Here is a 19,095-nt window from a genome sequence, read left to right on the forward strand (position 1 = left end):
GTGGGCCCGATTTACGATTCCGCCGCGGCCCGACGGAGGGCCGGCGCCGTTCTCGCGGTGTCGCCCCCTGTCGGTCGGCGAACGGACTCGTCGCTCGGACGCGCTTTCGACGCGTCGGCGATCTGCGACGACCTCGAAAACTGACGAAAAGCGCCGACGCAACAAAGAAAACCACAGAATTAAATAAAACAGTTTTCATTTATTTTAGAATTAGTTTATCCATATGTGATATAACACTGATCAAGGTGATTTCACGTTGGCCCACACCCTACAGCTATGACTTAAGAGTACGTTTAATTCAAGAAAACCAAACCTTTCCTTTTGGAAACAAGAAGACAAACTCTTTTTGCGCATTTAAAACCGAAATCGGACAGAATCCCAATGCCGTGAACGGACACCTCTGAAGTGGGTTTTACTAACCGTAAAGCAAAATAATCCCGACACAATATAAAGTGGTCCTCGGTGAAATACACATTTTAAAAGGCGAAACCCATAGGTAGGAGCTACTGTATATAAAGACTTCTTATATACAAAGTTGAAATATAATATATACTTTTATAAACTTCACGCGTTGAAAATCCAACTGTCTGGCCTTAAGAACACCCTCGAAAGTTAACCGAATGCCAAAGGTCAGTTGGAACTTAAAAATTTGCTGCCGTCGACGCCCTCGCCCGGCGCACGCGCGTCCGAGGGTCCCTTTCCGCGCCCTTCCGGAAATTTAAATTAGTTCCTTCAGCGTGTGATTGTCAAAGCCTAAGGTTCATAAGGCACCCCTTTAGTGTGAAACGAGCGAAAGAGATTTCAGGAGAAATTACTTAAGGGGGAAGGGGGGGGGGGGGGGAGAGGCTTTAATTTTGGTCGGCGCAGAAAGAACGACCCCGAGACGGTTGGCGATAGGGGGCAAGGGGGCCAATAGGTACTTAGCCAATAGGAGAAAGGAGAGTGTTTGTGTGTGTGTGTATGTGTGAGTGTGAGTGTGTGTGATGTTGGGGATGTCATAGCGATTTAAAATTACAGTCAGTTGTGTTTAGATTTTGAGGCTAAACGTGAGAGCAGCGATTCGGGAGATGTGCCGACGCGCAGCTGGTCGCGCGCGCGACCTCGCGGCCTCGGCGACGCCGTTCGGAACCGTTCGGTCGAACGGCGACAGGTGGAAACGTCACCCGACACCGACGCAGCGGGGCGAAATGCGAATTCGTGCGGGCGACTCCTTCGACACGGTCGACGAGCCGTCCGGTGCCTCCGGCGGCGAATTCGGCCCGCTCTCACGTTCGGCCGATGGTCCTTACGTTAGAAATCGGAAAATATATCCTACTTTTAACCAATTACATGATTATAAATTTATAATTAGCTTTATCATGAGTTATAATAATACGAATTGAAACCTGGTAGCTATATTATATATTATATTTAAAGTGTACGCGGTGTGCCAAACGGCGGTCCGTTTGAACCACCCTGTAGTATATTAAATTTTTAAAATTCTCTCTTCTATCTCGGCAAGCGATCATCGTGTTGTATAAAAGTTTTTTTTTTTTTTATTAAGGGACGCCATATGAAATTTTTTGATATCTTTCTAAGTTGTTTTTCATTTTTTGAGATATTACTAAGTAATAATTAACTATAACTTTATATTTAATTTGTATATAATAATATATTATAGAGAAAATTTACAGAATAAGATTATTAGATACATAATTAATTTAAACACTCGAGCATACAACGGAAAAAGCGCCGATCGGCCGTTCCGCCCGTCTGGGGGGGCGGACCGGCGTTCGGACGTATCACTCACGCGATCTCGACATCTCCGAGAAATCGACTTCAATTTGGTTTCTAACAAGATTTAAACGATGGTGCAAGAGATTCATTATCGTTATTTAAAAGTGAATAAACATTTACTGATTAACACATAGTTTGTACACCTATATACACATTAGTAGGACTCGAAATGGGCGGAACGATTCATCCGAAGCGCAATCGGTCCGCCCAGCGGCCTCTCAGACGAAGAGGAAAATCTGTTTAACCACAATATTTCTTTAAAAATATAAACACAATTTGTACAATAAAACGAAATAATTCAATAAGTACAACACGAAGGGGGCGGGGAGTGGGCGGGGCGAGGTGGGGTGGGGTGGGGGCGGGGCTTGTGAAGGTGGATTCCGTGTTAATTCAAGAATTGTTACAATCACGATTAAAATTGTTTAGGAATTTCCGTAACAACTCTCGTCTCGACTCCAAAACAAACAACAGCAAAAAGGCAATAGTCGGAAGTCTCCTAAACGTTAGTTAGTCTTAAACTCCTATAATTATAAATATATGTTTCACAGTTTTCGAGAAGTATTTAAATAACAGTATAATTAGCCTCTACGATACAAATCTCCTTACAATTGCCGTTGGGGACTGTTCCGGAGGCGACCGGCTTCGAATACGGCCCTGTAAATTGCTTTTCACCCATCAGTCTTGCGCGGATCAGCCGATCGCCCCACGACGCGGGAAAAGTGGCGTGGGGTAGGGGGAGAGGGGGGGAGAGGAGGGGGGGGATTTTTAAATTAACACACGAGTATATGCGACGGATGAACACGAAGTTTATTCAGGCGGACAGGAATAAGAGTCTATGGCACGCTTTTTTTTTAATTATTATATCACCCAACACGCATGCGTAACAGCTAAGGCCAGCTCGCCACTGCACATTGCGCTCTGACTGACATATTCCTCTTTAGTTGATTTCCAAGCGAAATGCACTTTCCGTTGATCCTTATTACTACAGCTACACGTAGAGTACTCAGGGAAGAAGTTGCTGATACCTACGTTTATTTACACTGTCCCCATCGGGGGCTGGGATGGAGGTGGCTAGCGGCGGGCGAGCTGCGAAGCAAAATTTCGCAATTCGAAATTGGCGCGCGACATCAAAGACGCACGAGAAAAAAAAACAAAAAACAAAATGGTCGAAGTTGGAGTAGTGGCGGCGCATGCGCCGCGGAAAAGGGAAAACGCGAACGGACAATTCGGCCTTGTTTCTCGATGGAATTTCCATTTTGCCACGCGCGCAGGAGACGGGCGAAGGGGCGACCGCGAGGTTCGGCGAGTCGCCGCGTCGCCGCGGTGCCGGTGGCGAGTCGTGGCGTGGCGCAACGGGCCTCGTCCGTTCGGCGTGGTGGTCTTGGAACGGTTAAGAAGACCGGGCCGCCTTGCTTCGCAACTCCCACCCTAATCTCCATGATGCAGCTGCAGAGGGGCCTAATACGAAGCAAAACTGGACACCAAAAAGAAAAGATTGCACGTTTTTCCCTTATGGAATTTACCACGAAAATTACATCATCTCCTGTTCACCAACAACCTACGGATAAAGGTCTATTTTGTTTATTTAATTACATATAAGTACTCACAAACATCATAATAATGCGAGCGAAACCTCGGCGAATCAAGTCGCGCGCCGACCGTTTCACCATAAAACACGAAAAAGTCGGATGTACAACAGTAAATAGAGCGACGAAACCGAATATCATGGAATGCAGACGCTAGAGAAACCAAAGGAGGATGATATTGAGGCGAAACGAGGACAAGAAGAGGACAGCAGAGCTAGAGCAGTGCGAAAGAGCGAGACTGGTACAGACCGAAGCATCAGACCAGCTATTTGCTTCTGTTGAGTCTGGACCGGACCTATCAGCCTACGATGGTGACATAGTGCGGTGCGGTGGGGGTTGGTTGATTCCTTGGGAGGGTAAGTGAGGGGGAGAGGCCTTTGCGCTTGATGAACAGATACAGGACCGTCGCGTGGTTCCCTAAACAAGAATAAAAGAAACGTGATGTCAACAACTGTTTTCGCTCCGTGGGAGCCATTCGATTTCTCGTCAATTTACCTGCAGTGGGCAAGCAGCTTCGGCCTCTAAGCGACCGATAGCGCAGCTCACGAATGCGCGTTCGTCTGCTGCGTCGTCGGCGACGGCTGCGTCGTGTGATTGGCCTGAGGCGTCGCGCAGCCGGGCTCCTCGGCTGCGGGCGAGGGCGGCGCGTCCTTGCGGGGCGGCATCCGCTCGTTGATGGCGTCCAGGCCCTTCGCCTCGGCGAAACTCGTGATTTTGTGGTTGGGCGAGAAGCCTTGCAAAGCTGCGCATAGCAGAGGCGAGTAGTAGATCAAACAGCGAGACTCGCGCGGCGGTAAAGGCCGACAATTGAAAATCGGCAGGTGCCCCGAGGAGAGTGACGTACGTTACGCACCCGACTCGGGGACCTTCGGAATATCGAAATTTTTCCGTGCGCCGCGGGCGAGGCCGAGTCCGCCCGAGAATTCGGTTTTTACTGGGCTCCTACTCACCGTTTTTAAGACTGGTTTTGCCGCCCGAGAGGGCTCCTAACGGTAAGGCGCCGGTCGGCGTGAGACCTTTGAGTTGTAGTACAGATTCGCTCTCCTCCCTGTAACGTTGAGCACTAAGCAATCTCCGGTGGTAAAATAAGCAACATTTCGGCTACCTTAAAACAGAGAATACACGGGCCATTTTGCCGATCGCCCTGATTTTATTGCGGATAACTTCCTTCCGTAAGTTGGCTGCTGCACCTAAAACACGTCAGGTACTAATGAAGATCCGGTCGGGCCGGCTTGCGGGACAGTAAAGCAACGTACAGAGAGAGACGGGCACGGGGATCTTTCTAGGAAAGTTAACTCTGATCGTATGCAAAAATTTTGTTTAAATGATTTTCCGACGTCGACGGGTACGCCCCTGCTGCGATCTTACGATGGAAGTGGCGTAGCCGGCATTTTCGGGCAGCCGTGCGGGAAAAACTGATTCTCCCTGTGGCGCTTGCGGGGCAAGCCGCGTCGAGAACGATCATCGCTAATTTACACAACTGTTTTTCCTCGGTGGGTACAGAGTCCAATGAGGAAATTTTACAATTAACATGGCTTAACAGTCAAATCTACAAGCTCCGGTAGTGAGGTGACGAAACGTCCCGAAGAAGCGCCGTCCCGTCTGCGCTCGACGTCCCGAACGTCCGCCATTCGTCGCGTTTTCCGCGGTTTTTCCCAATTAAAAATTTCCGCGCGACGTTTCGCCACCGGCCAAAGAGACACGAAATGTACAAAGTGTTTACAAAAAACTTACCGAAATTTAGGTACAAGTGGCACCAACATTATCATCATTGAATGAAGAACAGGCGATTGATCGGTCAGCCACGCAAAGTGTGCGGTAGGCGCAGAAGTATAGAAAAAAACAAAAACAAACGGTGCATATAGAAAACTGTAGCGTTATCAGGACGATGATGTCACAAAAAAAAAACTAAGGAGAAACTCAGAAACACACGAACAAAAAAAAAATGAAAAAAAAAAAAAAAAAAAAAAAATGAGAACCATCGAGACCCCAAAGTGGTCTGAGTCGTTAGCTACCGTGGTTGAGGCCTTGGGGTCTCGAGAGTTGGGAAAACACAAACTGTACAGAAATCAAAAACAATACTGGAATCAAAAGTTCTATTAAAACTGGTTATTGAACGAAATAAAATCAGGCAGAATTCCATTGCCCTCGATAAAGCACAAAAAAATCGAAGCCAAAGGCGCTTTGTATGTGAGTACAGACCATTAGAAAACGGGTTAAAAAGGCCGCTAAATTAATCAACTAAAACAATGTAAAATCACTACCAAAAATAACTCTTGAAGTGCCCGGGGTGGTTCCCCGTACCAGTCCCCGGCCTTCGAAAATCGTTATTTTCGGAAATGGAAAAACAGCTGGCCAAGACGGACGTTTTCGTTTCTGTTGCGGATGATCGGAGTCCGCCATCGCGCGAGAAAATGACAAGTCGTGTGTGTGTGTGTGCGTTTTTTTTTCTTTTAATAGAACACCCTGTGTATCTGCGCCTCTTTGGAATCCGCGCTCGCCTCCCCGATTTCAAATATGCGGCCCAGCGAGGGCGCCTCGGCTTTACAAATGGTTTCGATGAAAAATCGGTTTTGCGCTTGCGCGTACAACGTGTGGGGCACACTTTAAGAGCGTTGCAATTCGTACGGGGTGCGCAAAAGGAAGGTACGATGCAAACTTTCGTTTTTTTTTTTTTTAATCCAACACCCAGTATTTTTGAAAATATTCGAAATTAGAAGGGGAAAATATGAAATGAAAAAAAAATTTTTTTTTTTTTTAATTATTTTCTTCATATTCCCCAATTGTAAGCGTCAAATCAACTTTCTCTTGTAGAGAATAATTTGTCACTTTTAGTGCCCCAACTAACCAAACACATAACGATCGTCAGAGGGATTATCGTCGTTACGAATGAATATTTTGAAAATTTTGAAATTTTTAGATGAATTTTGGAATTTTCAGAAGAATTTTGAAATTTTCAGAAGAATTTTGGAATTTTCAGAAGACTTTTGGAATTTTCAGAAGAATTTTGGAATTTTCAGAAGAATTTTGGAATTTTCAGAAGACTTTTGGAATTTTCAGAAGAATTTTGAAATTTTCAGAAGAATTTTGGAATTTTCAGAAGACTTTTGGAATTTTCAGAAGAATTTTGAAATTTTCAGAAGAATTTTGGAATTTTCAGAAGACTTTTGGAATTTTCAGAAGAATTTTGGAATTTTCAGAAGGATTTTGGAATTTTCAGAAGAATTTTAAGGCGACAGTACTTAGTTTTATGTCTTGTTGCTATTGAAAATGAAATGAAACCTCGTTGCACGGGAACCGTCAAAGGTGGGGCACATCGGCGTCACTTGAAAGGGCGCTAACCAGTGATTCCAGTGAACACATGAAAACCTATACGTTCCATTTAAAATAAGCAAGACATCCCAAATCGCAGGCGAGCGAGATGTGATCAACATCTTTGCTCACCCAGTATACCAAATTTCCAGAGAGCTATTTTCGCATTTCATTTTTGCATTTCGTCGAGCTCCCCAACGAGCATTTGTCTTGGGCTCACCGAGCGATGCACAAACTCCTTCCAATTTCAAATATCAAAAAAAAATATATATATATACAGGGTGTTAGATTAAGAAAAAAAAACAAAAAAAAAAAAAACGGAAGTTTGCGTCGTATCTTCCTTTGCGCGCCCCGTATAAATGACAATATTTTTGAAGTGTGCCCTGCAAGGTCGCACATACAGGGTGACCCCTTTGTTTTGGGGCCGGTCTGTGAGGAGTTCACCGATTGCGCGATTTGGCCCGGATTTGTTCGATTGTAGAGCTCGGTAAGCCGCACATTTTCGGCGAAAGTGGCCCCGTCGACAAGGCCCGCCGGGACGGTCTCCGCGAGCGAAATTTCGATAAATCGATTAGCGATTTTTCAAGAAAGAACCCGCGCACGCCGCTGGATGGGCCGCCCCTGAAAACGTGCAAAATTTCAATGGACAATTTTCCAGCAATGACGACGACGTCGCGGAAGAACTGAAAATGCACTCCTGGTACTCACTTACACCTTCTCGTACTCTCTCTGGGCGTACCAAGGCCCAAACCAGCAGTTCTGGTGCCGCTTCGGCGATCGTCGTTAAAACATCGCAAAATTTCGTTGTTGTTTCGAAGCGGTCCACGACGTCCATCTTGCCTCGTTACTCCGAGGTCCGTTCCGCCTCGTTACTGGTCAGTCCGGATGTCCGACGGCGAGTCCTGCCGCCGCTTCTGCCGCCGACGAGAGACGAACAATTTCTGTTTTTTTTTTTCTATTAAACTCAAATTTTCCACAATTATCGCGATTATCGATTCGATTCGCATCAAGCGCAGATGAGTTCCACCGCCGACGTTGACGTTCGCTGCGTTTGTTTGACAGTTGAACGCCTCGCTTGTCCTCCACGGCCGACTGCGAATCTTTGAAAACGAACAGATACCGGGGGTGCAGGTTTAGTTCCTCCGCAGAATCGTTGACGCTTGACATTTTTCATTGAAAATTTCGCACAGGCCCGGTTCGAGGGGCGGCCGATCCAGCGGCGTGCGCGGGTTCTTCCTTGAAAAATCGCTGGGGCGATTTATTAAGGTTTCGCTCCCAGGAACTGTCACGGTGGGCCTCGAATTTTGCGCCGACGCCGCCATTTTCGATGAAAACCCGCGGCTGGTCGAGCTTTATAATAAAAAAAAAATTAAAAAAAAAAAAATCCGGGCAGAGTCGCCCAATCAGCGGCCCCGAGACAAACGGGTCACCCTGTATAAGCGTTAAAACAATGTTCCATCGAAATCCCCGATAAAGCCGCGATGGGCCGAGGCGCTCCTGTTTGGCCGCCCTGCGTATTTCAAATAAGGGAAGGCGAGCAGAGGGGGTGTAAATATACGGGGTGTTCTATTAAAAAAAAAAAAAAAAAAGCACAATTTTTTGGCAGCTTTGCGGCGCTCGTTCGTTTCATCCGTTGGCGGATCCCCAAGGAAAACTGAACCGTTTGTCTTGGCTACTTTTTCCCCATTTCCGAAAATAGGGATTTTAGGGTCGAGGGGAAGTGCGGGGAACTACCCTGGACACACATTCAGCATGTGGCAACACAAAAAATCATAATTAATACTGATGAGTTGCTTTCACAGGGAGTAACATTAATAATGCCAAATATATTGTCTTTTTTCTTTTTTTTCATTTCTTTTTTTTTTTGAAAAAAACTCTCTAAGGGCTACTGTTAATACGTACTGTATAAGAAATTAATGCATCATGCTGTACCACTACTAAAACGTCTAAACAGTAAAAATCCAAGAAAAGGACAAATCAAACTACGATGGAATGGTGGAATTTTGTTTAAAGAAAAAAGTAGGAACTAAAAGTAGGATCCATTTACTTTATGGAATTGAATTTTGGCCGGCTTATGAGAGAGAGAGAGAGAGAGATTTTAATCACAGTTAATCGCGAAGCGTCACTTTAGAGCTGTTATTTTTTGGTTTCTCTTGAGTGCCAGAACTACCAGAGTTGCCTTAAAAAAAAAGAAAAAAAAAAAAGAAAAAAAAAAAATGAAAAAAAAAATGAAAAATTCGCGAAGATCACAACAGCTGAAGTTACCGCTAAGACTCTTCAGCCGTCGACTTCAATGATCATCGGATTCACGTTCTTTGAACGGGGCTATTTTTATGGCAAGTTCGGTAGTACCAAATTGGTGAAAAACATCTCCGAAAACGAAAAATCGGCTTTCGCAAAAAAAACTGATTATCGAATGCAGTATTACAGTTTGGTATTAATTATTTGTAAATGTTATCGAAACTCCTCTGTTCAAGCTCTGCATGTTCCGTGAAAACTTACCAGGTTTTTTATTAACAATTTTAGCCTGTTTCGCTGTTCGGGTATTGCGATCCAAGCCGAATATAGACGAGAAGAGAAAATAGTGAAAAACAGAAGTGTCAGAATAGGGGAAATATAAAGCAAAATACGGGGTGCTGTTCATTCGTGTGATGTGAGCTAGTTCGGGGCTAAAGCAAAAGCTGATGCGCACTTGTTTTTTCATTTATTTATTTATTTTTATTTATTTAAAAAAAAAAATTTTTTAATCAACTTTTGGTCTAACCTCAGCTAATGATTTAATTTTTATAATATAAGAAAGGTGAGAACTTTAGGTGCCGTAGAGATTTATGCAGTGCTTCGAAACAATGTTTTTGAGAGTATAAGACAAGATGCTACTTGGTGGAGTTGAACAAATAACATGTTTAGTAGGACAAAACTGTTTTTTTTTCTTTTTTTTTTTTAATTTTTTACTCATTAACACTAAGGTGCGTTCCGATTTTCTTCTATATTTGGCAATATTCATTTGATGAACAAAGGGGAGAAAAAAAAAAGTAAAAACAACCAAAGGAAAAATCAACAGCTATATAACATTTAGGTGCCAAATATTTAGGAATGACAAAATATTCGAAAACTGCTACTTTCTAACACGCACTTCCGTGAGGGCAAAAGTGTCAGTCCTGGACGGGCTCGATTGAAATCCAGATGGGGGGGGGGAGTCGAACGTAACACGTGGTCGGTTGTCGGCAATGGAGTGTGGAAACCAAAAAATTCCAAACAACCCAGAGAAGCCGCGGCATACGACGGATAATCCTCAAACCCTTATGAAATTTTTCGTTTTCGAACACTGAGCTGGAGGACAGCCCGCAATTAACCTCGAATCGGTTTCTGGCACGGGACGCCCCCGCTCGTGTGGAACGTTCGGGTCAAATTTAAAAACTCCGCCTCCCTCCCTGACCGAACGTGGACGTGTCCCAGGACGGACGTTTCCCTTCGAGTCGTTGCCTCAGGACAGAGACCCTTAAGTTTCGGTAAAGGGGAAGCCTTTCCACCGAACGACTAAATATCCCCCAGAGACTCGGCCTGAAAACTGAAGGAGCTATTTACCGAGAGAAACAGACCCAGAACTTTCTTGACAATTGGCGAATGCACGCGTCCGTGCCGACGAACCTTTTCGTCGCAGTGCCACCTGCAGGCCCTCGGTTCAACCGTTCGAGGAACTGGCTCCATCTACTGGACCGCGCCTCTACCACCTTTAACGAGGGTCAATCTCCCCGCTTCGGGACGATCTAAAGGATTTTGTTCCGTCTTTAAAAGGCCAAAAAGCACATTTGAAAATTCTCCAACGAGTATGCCTCAACTTCCGCACCAAACAGAACAATAAATAACAAAAATAATCATCATAAGGAACTATACAGGCACTCTAATCTACGATTATATGTAAGTCAAAAAAAAGCAGCGCAAATGCAGTGGCGTAACTAGGAACGTGGCCCAAACAGAGAGAGCTACATATTACCAATCCTAGTTGCGCCATCAGCGGCGTTACGATATATTTGACGGTGGGGTAAAAGGGAATCTGATCCTTACCATCTATAGTTTGTTCCAAGTAGCATTGAGAGAAACGATAGAGAAAAAAATACGTCTCTGATCAATCGATTTTTTCGACAAAAAATATATATGGGGAGAAAAATAAGCGTGAATTGTTCAAATCGAAAAGTGTGTCTATGATATGTCAATGATGATGATTCGGTCTGAACTTGGTCTGATCTGAGGTAGTTGCTTTATACAGGTATTAAAAACGTGTTATTCACTGAAGCTTTGTCCTGTTATTTACACATTTAGGTTAGTTCTCGTAGGTCTAAGACCTAACAGTCGCAGTTAGTTTCTGAGACTCACCGCATCACGTCAACCCTAACATAAAACTAATCTGGGGAAACTTACGTTCTTTTATCGCTGAAATAAAGAATAATTTTCAACCAAAACAACTACCTCATTGAGGGTGTCAAAGGGCCGTTCAGATTACCAAAGGGCTCCGGCGGGCCCTTCGCTAATCTGCCGACGATGATGTAGTATCCCGAGGGACGTTGCATGAGAAATAACTGAGCGAGGGATGAGATGGGCGACTCACCTTCTTCGAGGGCGTCGTCACCGTCGGAGACGAGCTCGTCATCGGAGCAGATGTTGAGCACGTTGACCAGCATTTCAGTGACCTTTTCGCCCACGAAGGGCAGGGACCACGTGAACACGTCCATGAAATTGGGCAGCCAGTAGGGGTGCTGCGAGTAGTTGAATTGGCGGATGTTCATCACGTTGTTTTCGTACTTTAATACCGCCGCCTGCACGAATAATCGAACTCGGCAAAGAGTCTCCAACGTTTGCCATCACTCACCTTATTGTTATAAACATCCAGGTAATTGGGTGCGGAAAATATTGTTATTAAGGAAGGAAAACCGGTCGTTTGACTTTTTCTGTACATTCTATATCTGAAAAAGAGAGAAGAGGGGCTCGGTGAGGAGGACGTCGCCGTGTGAGCGGTGGAAAATTAACAAAAAAAAATCGCGACGGCGCCCCCCGCCCCCGCTCGCCCTCCGACGCCACCGGACCAGCCGGAGGGTGCAGACCGGGTGCAGTCCGGCAGGACGAAGTCGCCGCGTTGTTGCACCCAGAGGGGGCGATCCCCATCGATTTTGGATCCCGTGGAAAGGAGTGCGGCCAAATTTTGAGCCCTAACAAGTCTCGTCACCGTGCCGGCGACCACTCGTGGGGAGGGGAGAGGAGGAGGGGGGGGGGGGGGGGGGCTGCATTAATAATGGCGAGCGCTCTTGGAACACAACGTACGGTCGCGCAAGAAGCCCGATGAAATATTTAGGGGCGCAAAGAGAACGTCATAATTATTACAGAACCACTTCGGTCGGCAGACACGTTTAGTGCCAAAATGGCCGCCACTCTAAAACGTAAAAGTGGGACATTCGGAAATCGCTCCGGCGGGGCGGGGGCGGCGAGCGACACGTAAGAATTTCCATTTGGGGGGAGCGATATTTCGCATCGGGGCCCGGAATGCTTGTGTTTGTGCGCGCACCCATTATTGCTCGGGCAGGTTGCGGGCGCAGAAACCACGAGCCCCACTTTAGGGAAAATAATAATAATAATAATTAAGCAAGACGTGCTCGACTTTTTTCTCCGCCATCTAATAATGGAAAGTACGGCGTTAATTGCGTATTTCGAGGTGGAAGTTATAAGGCCGCCAATCAGATAGGGCATTGTTAATGAGGTTCGTGTTTCCAAGAGAAAATAACGGGGTTTATCTCGGGATAATTCCTTGTAGGACCCGGCCGGGTTAATCGTTTTTAATCTTCGCCGTGCGTCGCGAAGCAACGACGAAAATTCTTCGCACCGTCCCCCGGTCCCGCGAAAGGTGGAACGGGGCCAGCGCGGGCCCGGGCGGAGGTTAGCCCTAGCTTTTCCGCGGGACGAGGGCCGAGTCCTCTTCCGACCCGTTAGGGCGAATTAAAGCCCGACGAGTAACTCGAAACAAGAAAGGGGGGCCGAGTCGCGCCCCCCGTTTCAACCAGGAAGCGTCCGCTCGAGCGGAGAGAGGCCCCGCTTGATGGCGAACTGAGGGCAACCTTATCCAAAAATTCTCCAGACCGTTTCGGGAAACACGAGCTTGACCCGTTTTGACCCCCCCCCCCGGGGGGGGGGGGGGAGCACACGAGCTTTGAAGCTATTTGACACGCACTGATGAAATAAGATACACGTACGGGACACTTCGGCCGGTAAGAAAATTAAAGGGCACAAAGCTCGGGGCCCCGTACGTGGGTCGCAGGGAATCATCATGCCCGTCCGAGCCCCGGAACGTGGATTTTCGATTGCACGCCCCATTCGGTATTTCGTAACGAAGTCAGCGCTCGCGAACGCAAAGTAAACTGATACGAGTTGTTTTTCCACGGCGAATTGGAGGGAAAATGTAAATATTTCCCCCTGCCGCATAAATAAGAATAAAATGGGAAACTGCGGTAGCGGAGCAAAGTGGTTCGAGGATGCAACATCGTCGGTCGATATTGTTTGTTTTGATTCCATCGAAATTGCCGTGCTGTTTGCCCGCAGGGAATATGATTTTCTGCCTTATGAGGGTTAAAAAAAATGAAAAAAAAAAAGAAAGAAAAAAGAAAAAAAAAAAGAAAAAATAATAGAAAAAAATAATAATAAAAAAATAAAAAAGACAAAAAGAATGAAAGAAAAGAGAAACACCCCCGAGATTGGGATACTTACCCAGCATCTTGTGCTTCGTGTGCTCTAATTATTGAAAGTAAATTATTGTTTTGGAGGAAGTCACAACAGGCAGCGTAGCTGGAAAAGAGAAACGTCCGTGAGGGATCCGAACGTCGGTTCGAACGATCGAGGCTCGTACCTGTAAAAATATGAGCAGCCCCTAACCGAGTTATGTGAAAAGTGTTCTGCGTTGTTTTCGTTTCCGAAGTCTTCTAACGGGTCCGACCACAGCAAATCGCACATGGGTCCGAAGGCGGGCGGCTCCTTGTATCGGTCTAACTGCAACAAAACTCTCAAAATAAGTAACGTAGGAACTCCGCCCGTCCGGGCAGCAGCGCCATCTTCCGAGGGAAAGCACTCAGCTAACTTGTTGAGGATCAACAGATGGAGTCGCGGGCGCCGTCGCAACACTGAACAAAAGAGGACTTCTCGCGAACGCATCAATGGCGGTTCTCGTTTTGTCAGTGCGGAGTGCGACACAAAAACGGGTTTGTTCTGGGTGGACTCGGCCGCGGTCTTCGCTTTGAAACGTAAGTTTTGAAGGTGCCCGATGGACGGAGTAGATGGTAATCCATCTCCCCGCCTTCGGGTAAGTCTTGGATACCGAAACGCGCCACGGGCGTACCCCAGCCGGGGTGCCAGTGAGGTGCGCTGCCCGCAGCGTTGGACCGCGGTGGTAGAGCTGATAAGAGGTCCTCCATCGGCGATCTAGTCGATCGTAATTGCGTCTGCAATATTAGAGCCGACAAAGCTTATCACAGGTAATGCCGACAAAGTGACTCGGTGGGAATTCTCACGCAACCAACCTAAGTCTACCATGGGCGTGTCAAAGGGGAGCATCGATTCCTCATCAACGACCTAACCCCGACTCTATTTGCAATCTAGAACCGTTCCGACAGAGTCGTGACGTGATCACGATGCGCAGTGCAACACAATTAAAAGCTACGGGGCGGTTGATTTGACTACTGGATTCTACATCTGCGTAGATACCGGGGGGCCCCTACGCGCGGAGTGACGTTTGTACCTTCTGGTGTATTGGACGTGGAAGAAGAACGTTTGAACGAAATTTCTTGGACTGATCCTTTCGCACACAATGACGACTTTGAATCCTGTCCACATCTCACGGCCTCGCGTCTGGGACGTCCAACTTTCTCTTCGCCAATGGCAGCCCGTCATTTTGTGCCCTTTTTGGAGACGGGTATCGTCCAGCGAAAAATGGAATCGGCGGACATAGGCGCACGTAAGTAAATTGATTCTAACGTTACGGAGGTTTATTTCAAACGTTATTCAGTGCAACCCCCCAACATTTTCATGACGCGGCGGCGTGCGACAAGAGATGCCCACCCCAACAGAGACAAAGAACCGCAGGTTGCCATTTGGCGGAAGAAGTTGGACATTCCAGACTACGAAATACAGATAAATCGTCATCGTATGGGAAAGACTTAGACCCAAAAGTTTTGTTCAACCGCTTTTTTCCTATCTCCAGTGTTTCGAAAGGTACAGACGCCGTTCCACGCACGTGGGCCACCCTGTATATTAGAGTTTTCGTTTCACATTTACAATTTTTTAGCTCTCAAATGGCAAAACGATTTATTTATTGGGAAGGTAGCGATACGGATTAGACCTGCGGCCAAGGCAAAGCGATAAATCACCACTCTTCGATCCGTATAAAACAATACAGTCGACCGTGAACGGGCACTAACATGAAAGAGTTGCGACCATTGGCGAACGTAACATCCTGTAGGGTTAAAGTCGCAAAAAAGGATTCAAGAAATTCTACATCGCACGAAACGCTCACACGGTAACTCAAATTCCTGATGAAAGCGACCTTATTAGGAAATCCATTGGCACACACGAGAAATTTCTTTTATTTCATTTTCTCTTCTTGTGTGCCACCAGTCAAGTGGACCAGGGCAAGTTCTATTAACGACCTTTTCCTAATTGAACCTACGGCTGTTCGCCGAGCGTAAACACAACATTTGGGGAGATACACCGGGCAATATGGCAAAATCTCAACTTCCCCCCTGCCGGGTCACTTCCCTCACGAACCGGGTTTAGTTTCCCTAAATTCAGTGCAGTCCCCGTTTAAATTAACTCGGCTGCACATGATAAATGGCTTAGTTTCATTACGTGGTCCCGGACATGCAGATTTACATGGGAGCTAACCTGATTTGTGGGCCCAGCTTAAGCTTGCGATATTCCGCAAAAACAGAGATTTAATTATCATGACGCGCGCTTGTGTGTGTACGAGCATCATTTTTAAAACCGTAAATGCTAAATTTGCGTCGGGTTTTCGTCCAGTTTGTCCAAGGAGCGGCCGATTTTAAACAGGTGGCCCCTCGAATGCGATATTTGAAGGCTCGTTTCGGGCAAATCGATCAACCTAGGGCGGTTTGAGTAGTGCAAGTGTGAGTCACAGTCGGAGGTGCGCTCGTTTCTCGACAATATGGCGGACGATCATTTATAGGTTTTACATTGCGGGAGTCCCCCGGTCAAAACGAAGTCCTGCAAATGTCGCAATCAAGCATAGCCGGGGGCTCGATCCGCAGCTCCAGTGCCAGCCGCAATACTCCACGTTTGATGTCCCATAACGGACCGACATTGTTATTTGTTGCGGACGCAACTTTAGGCAGATCCGCGCAGAGACCGTGAAGCCATAACCGCACTCGGGCATTGCGGACGTTAACGTTTCTGGATTTAGTGCGTTTTGGCCATTTTGCGATTTATGGTTCATTTAAGGTCGTTTTATTTTAGCGTTCTAACGGGGAATTCGGAGCGACAGCAATGCCGCCACAAGCCATATAAACATAAATAAAAGGGAACATCACGGGCGTCCGTTGCAACTTTAACGACAATGATGGCTGCAGCGGGGACGAGGGGTCGAATCGGCGTTTATGCGTGGAAAAACTGGCAGCAAAACGAAGAGATAAGTGACCGCGGGGTTGTCCGCCGTGTCAGCTAACCGCGGGAAGTGTCCGCTACGATACAATTGAAGTTACGGGAAATAATACGTTCCATCAAAATGTGAGTTCGATCGGGGCGCAACTTAATTTCCATTGAAATAAACACGATTTCCGACGACTAAAAAAAATTCAAACTAAATTCGGTGGGAACTTTTGGTTGCTTCAATATCCGGACGCCACTGGTCTTCTTAACTCCCACATAGTAATAATAAACAATTTGTTTTTCTCCGATAATCCATTTGAAAGCGGTCCCGTTCTTGTTTTCGACGTTTCCCTCGAAGATGTTTCAGTTTGTCTCGTCGGTCGGTCTAACTCGTCCCACGAGCGTTCCATGGGGTTGAGGTCCGGCGATCGGGGTGGTTGCTGGGATCGCCATCTTGGTGGAAAGTATCTGGAATTCCCGTTGTCTGGGCACTTTGACGCAAATTACTTTTTTAAATATTAAAATGAAAATGCTTATCCGTCATGGAATCTACAGCAACGTGTTCACCTAGTCCAAATGTGGAAATACGCCCCCACGCACGAACGCCTCCATTATTTCCATGTTTAACAACAGTTTAACAGTAGATTTGACATCATTTATTTTCAATTCTTCGTCCTTCTCTCGCCACACCGTTCTTCCACCATCGGGTCCAAGAATGGGGTGCTTGCTTCCATCACTGAAAATGACGTCATTCCACCAAGTATCGCGCTTCAAAATGAACCTTTTGCACGAATCGATCTTCTTCTTGGGTCGACTTCACCGCCGAACGGTCCCCTCCCAGCAACTCTTCCATTGCGTCCATTTTCTTCGAATGTTAAGCGTATTGCTCGAGGACGGACACTGGTTTCCCAGCGTCCCCGAGGGGCTCATCGGCGACTGTTGGTGGGCTCGGTGCTGGATTATTTTCGATTTTTTCGAAAGATGGTTCTCTTGCCACGCCCGCGCGCCTTCTTCGGTGGGCCCCTTTGGGGTGCGGACTCGGTGCGGTCCCCTTGTCGAAATCGTCTTACCGCATCGGCCACTGTACTCTTGCTTGCACTAAGCAGCTCAGCAGTTTTTCCGTGAGATTTTCCACTGGCATGGCGGAAGATGGCGAGTCGTCGCAGGGCAGGGCTGGTGTGCCCTTTGCGGGGCGCCGTGCTCGTTAACGGTGCGATGATTTACGTTTAACTCAAAATGATTTTTTTTCCATCGTCATCCGACCTTGAACGCAGGCGCCAAAACAACAATCCGACGAAATTCCGGTGGACGAAAAAAATACTTTACACAGTGTCCCAATATTAAAGTGACCCAGAATTTCGCCTACTTTTGTTTCAATTCTACCACGTATTTGTCGGAAATTTTCACCCCTTTTTCACAATGAAAATTGCGCCAGCTGTGAACGGGACGCATATTTTATAAATTGAATTGTTCTATATAGAATTAATTGCGATTTAAACGAAATTAATGAAAATAAAATGAAAACACGCCGGTCGGGACAATTACGGGACATTTCAAAATGTTGTCTTAAAGAGTTTTTTGTGCCACGCGGAACGCACCGAAACAAATTAAATTTGCAGTTTGCAGTTTGCAGTTTTTTTTTATCGATAAACTAAAGCTCCTCTTGTTGCTCGAACCCGATCTGACCAGTTGGGACACTCCCGAGCGAAATTGTGCAAATTTTTAAACGAAAAGACGATGCCGGTTCAATGCGATTTCGCCTCGCGATTCGTTAATTCGGCCCACAGATGAACTTTCGACAACGCCTGTGGCCCCCTCTTGCGGCCAAAGAGGCTCGGCGTCGGGTTGGCACCGACTCGATCGAGCCATCAAAGACGTATCGGGGAATCCCATTCCATTCTCCAATTAGCGTACTTCGTATATCTGGAATAGCTCGAGGTCGTAAATTTCCGCCCGCAACGCCCCTTCCCGAAGTATCCCGAGCACGCTCAATTGGACTTTCATCTGGAGAATTGGCAGGCCACGCCGTTCTCTTCTCGATATCCACTTCGTCCAGCCAATTGTCCGTGACATTAGCGCGATGTGGAGGAGCATAAACACGAATTGATCGTCTATTGCTCCAGAATGCGGCGTAGTAGTAGGTTGGAGAGTTTAACCGAGGTACCTGTTGATGTTCAAGGAACCACTGTCGATGGAATAGGGACCTGCGCCAGGACTAAGACCGGCCCATCCCGCGGTGGTACCGCCGCCTTCAAACTGTTGGTATTTCTCTGACGAACTGATGGTGGTTTCGCGTTCCGCGTTCGCGCCAGGTCGGAACACGTCGATTGGCAGTGAACTCGTCACTGAGGAGTACTACCCCAGTCATTACGGGTCCAATTTCGGCGGGGCTCGGTCCACGCCCTTCATGCGCTTTGGCGTTCCGCAGCCGGTGGAAGGCACACCATTGGTACGTTGCGGAGTCTACTTCTTCCGGTTTGGGTGGACACAAGGCCTTCCGGTACCACGGGCCAATTCGCTTCTTCTTTGAAGTGTTTTCTTATGATCACACGAGCAATTGGAGAGATCAGTTTTCCCTGCGCGTTGTTGCAGTCCTTGTTGATGGACGACTTTGTTTCGTTCTTCCTTGAGTGTTGTTGGTGTCCTTGTCGATGGACGGCCTTGCCTCGATCTTCCCGTTGTCCTTGTCGCTGGACGACTTCGTCTCGGCCTTCCCCGCGTGTTGCTGCTGTCCTTGTTGATGGACGACCTTGTCCCGGTCCTCTTCCAACGTTCCCAATTTCGA

General features: G+C 46.8%; 1 protein-coding gene and 1 long non-coding RNA gene across 9 annotated transcripts in view; one reads left to right on the plus strand and one right to left on the minus strand.

The window, feature by feature from the left end:
* Positions 1-179: 179 nt before the first annotated feature.
* Positions 180-19,095, minus strand: part of LOC136344557 (serine/threonine-protein phosphatase 2B catalytic subunit 2-like) — a 46,557-nt gene continuing 27,641 nt past the window's right edge. The window contains exons 6-15 of one of the 8 annotated variants that reach the window (XM_066292114.1): positions 13,564-13,703; positions 13,425-13,502; positions 11,542-11,635; positions 11,281-11,488; positions 11,094-11,105; positions 9,177-9,209; positions 4,468-4,543; positions 4,313-4,410; positions 3,858-4,104; positions 180-3,779 (exon numbers count right to left, since the gene is read on the minus strand). In XM_066292114.1, the coding sequence (XP_066148211.1) occupies positions 3,905-4,104; positions 4,313-4,410; positions 4,468-4,543; positions 9,177-9,209; positions 11,094-11,105; positions 11,281-11,488; positions 11,542-11,635; positions 13,425-13,502; positions 13,564-13,703 (939 nt within the window). In that variant the 3' untranslated portion in view covers positions 180-3,779; positions 3,858-3,904. Of the gene's footprint in view, positions 3,780-3,857; positions 4,105-4,312; positions 4,411-4,467; positions 4,553-9,176; positions 9,210-11,093; positions 11,106-11,280; positions 11,489-11,541; positions 11,636-13,424; positions 13,503-13,563; positions 13,704-19,095 lie in introns of all 8 variants that reach the window. The other 7 variants (XM_066292113.1, XM_066292117.1, XM_066292116.1 and 4 more) reach the window with 7 other exon arrangements.
* LOC136344448 (uncharacterized) lies at positions 14,468-15,273 on the plus strand. Its single transcript, XR_010732962.1, has 3 exons — positions 14,468-14,664; positions 14,716-14,921; positions 14,995-15,273. It is a non-coding gene; the product is annotated as an uncharacterized lncRNA (long non-coding RNA).

Source organism: Euwallacea fornicatus, chromosome 17 (assembly GCF_040115645.1).
Source record: "Euwallacea fornicatus isolate EFF26 chromosome 17, ASM4011564v1, whole genome shotgun sequence".
Lineage (NCBI taxonomy): Eukaryota > Metazoa > Arthropoda > Insecta > Coleoptera > Curculionidae > Euwallacea > Euwallacea fornicatus.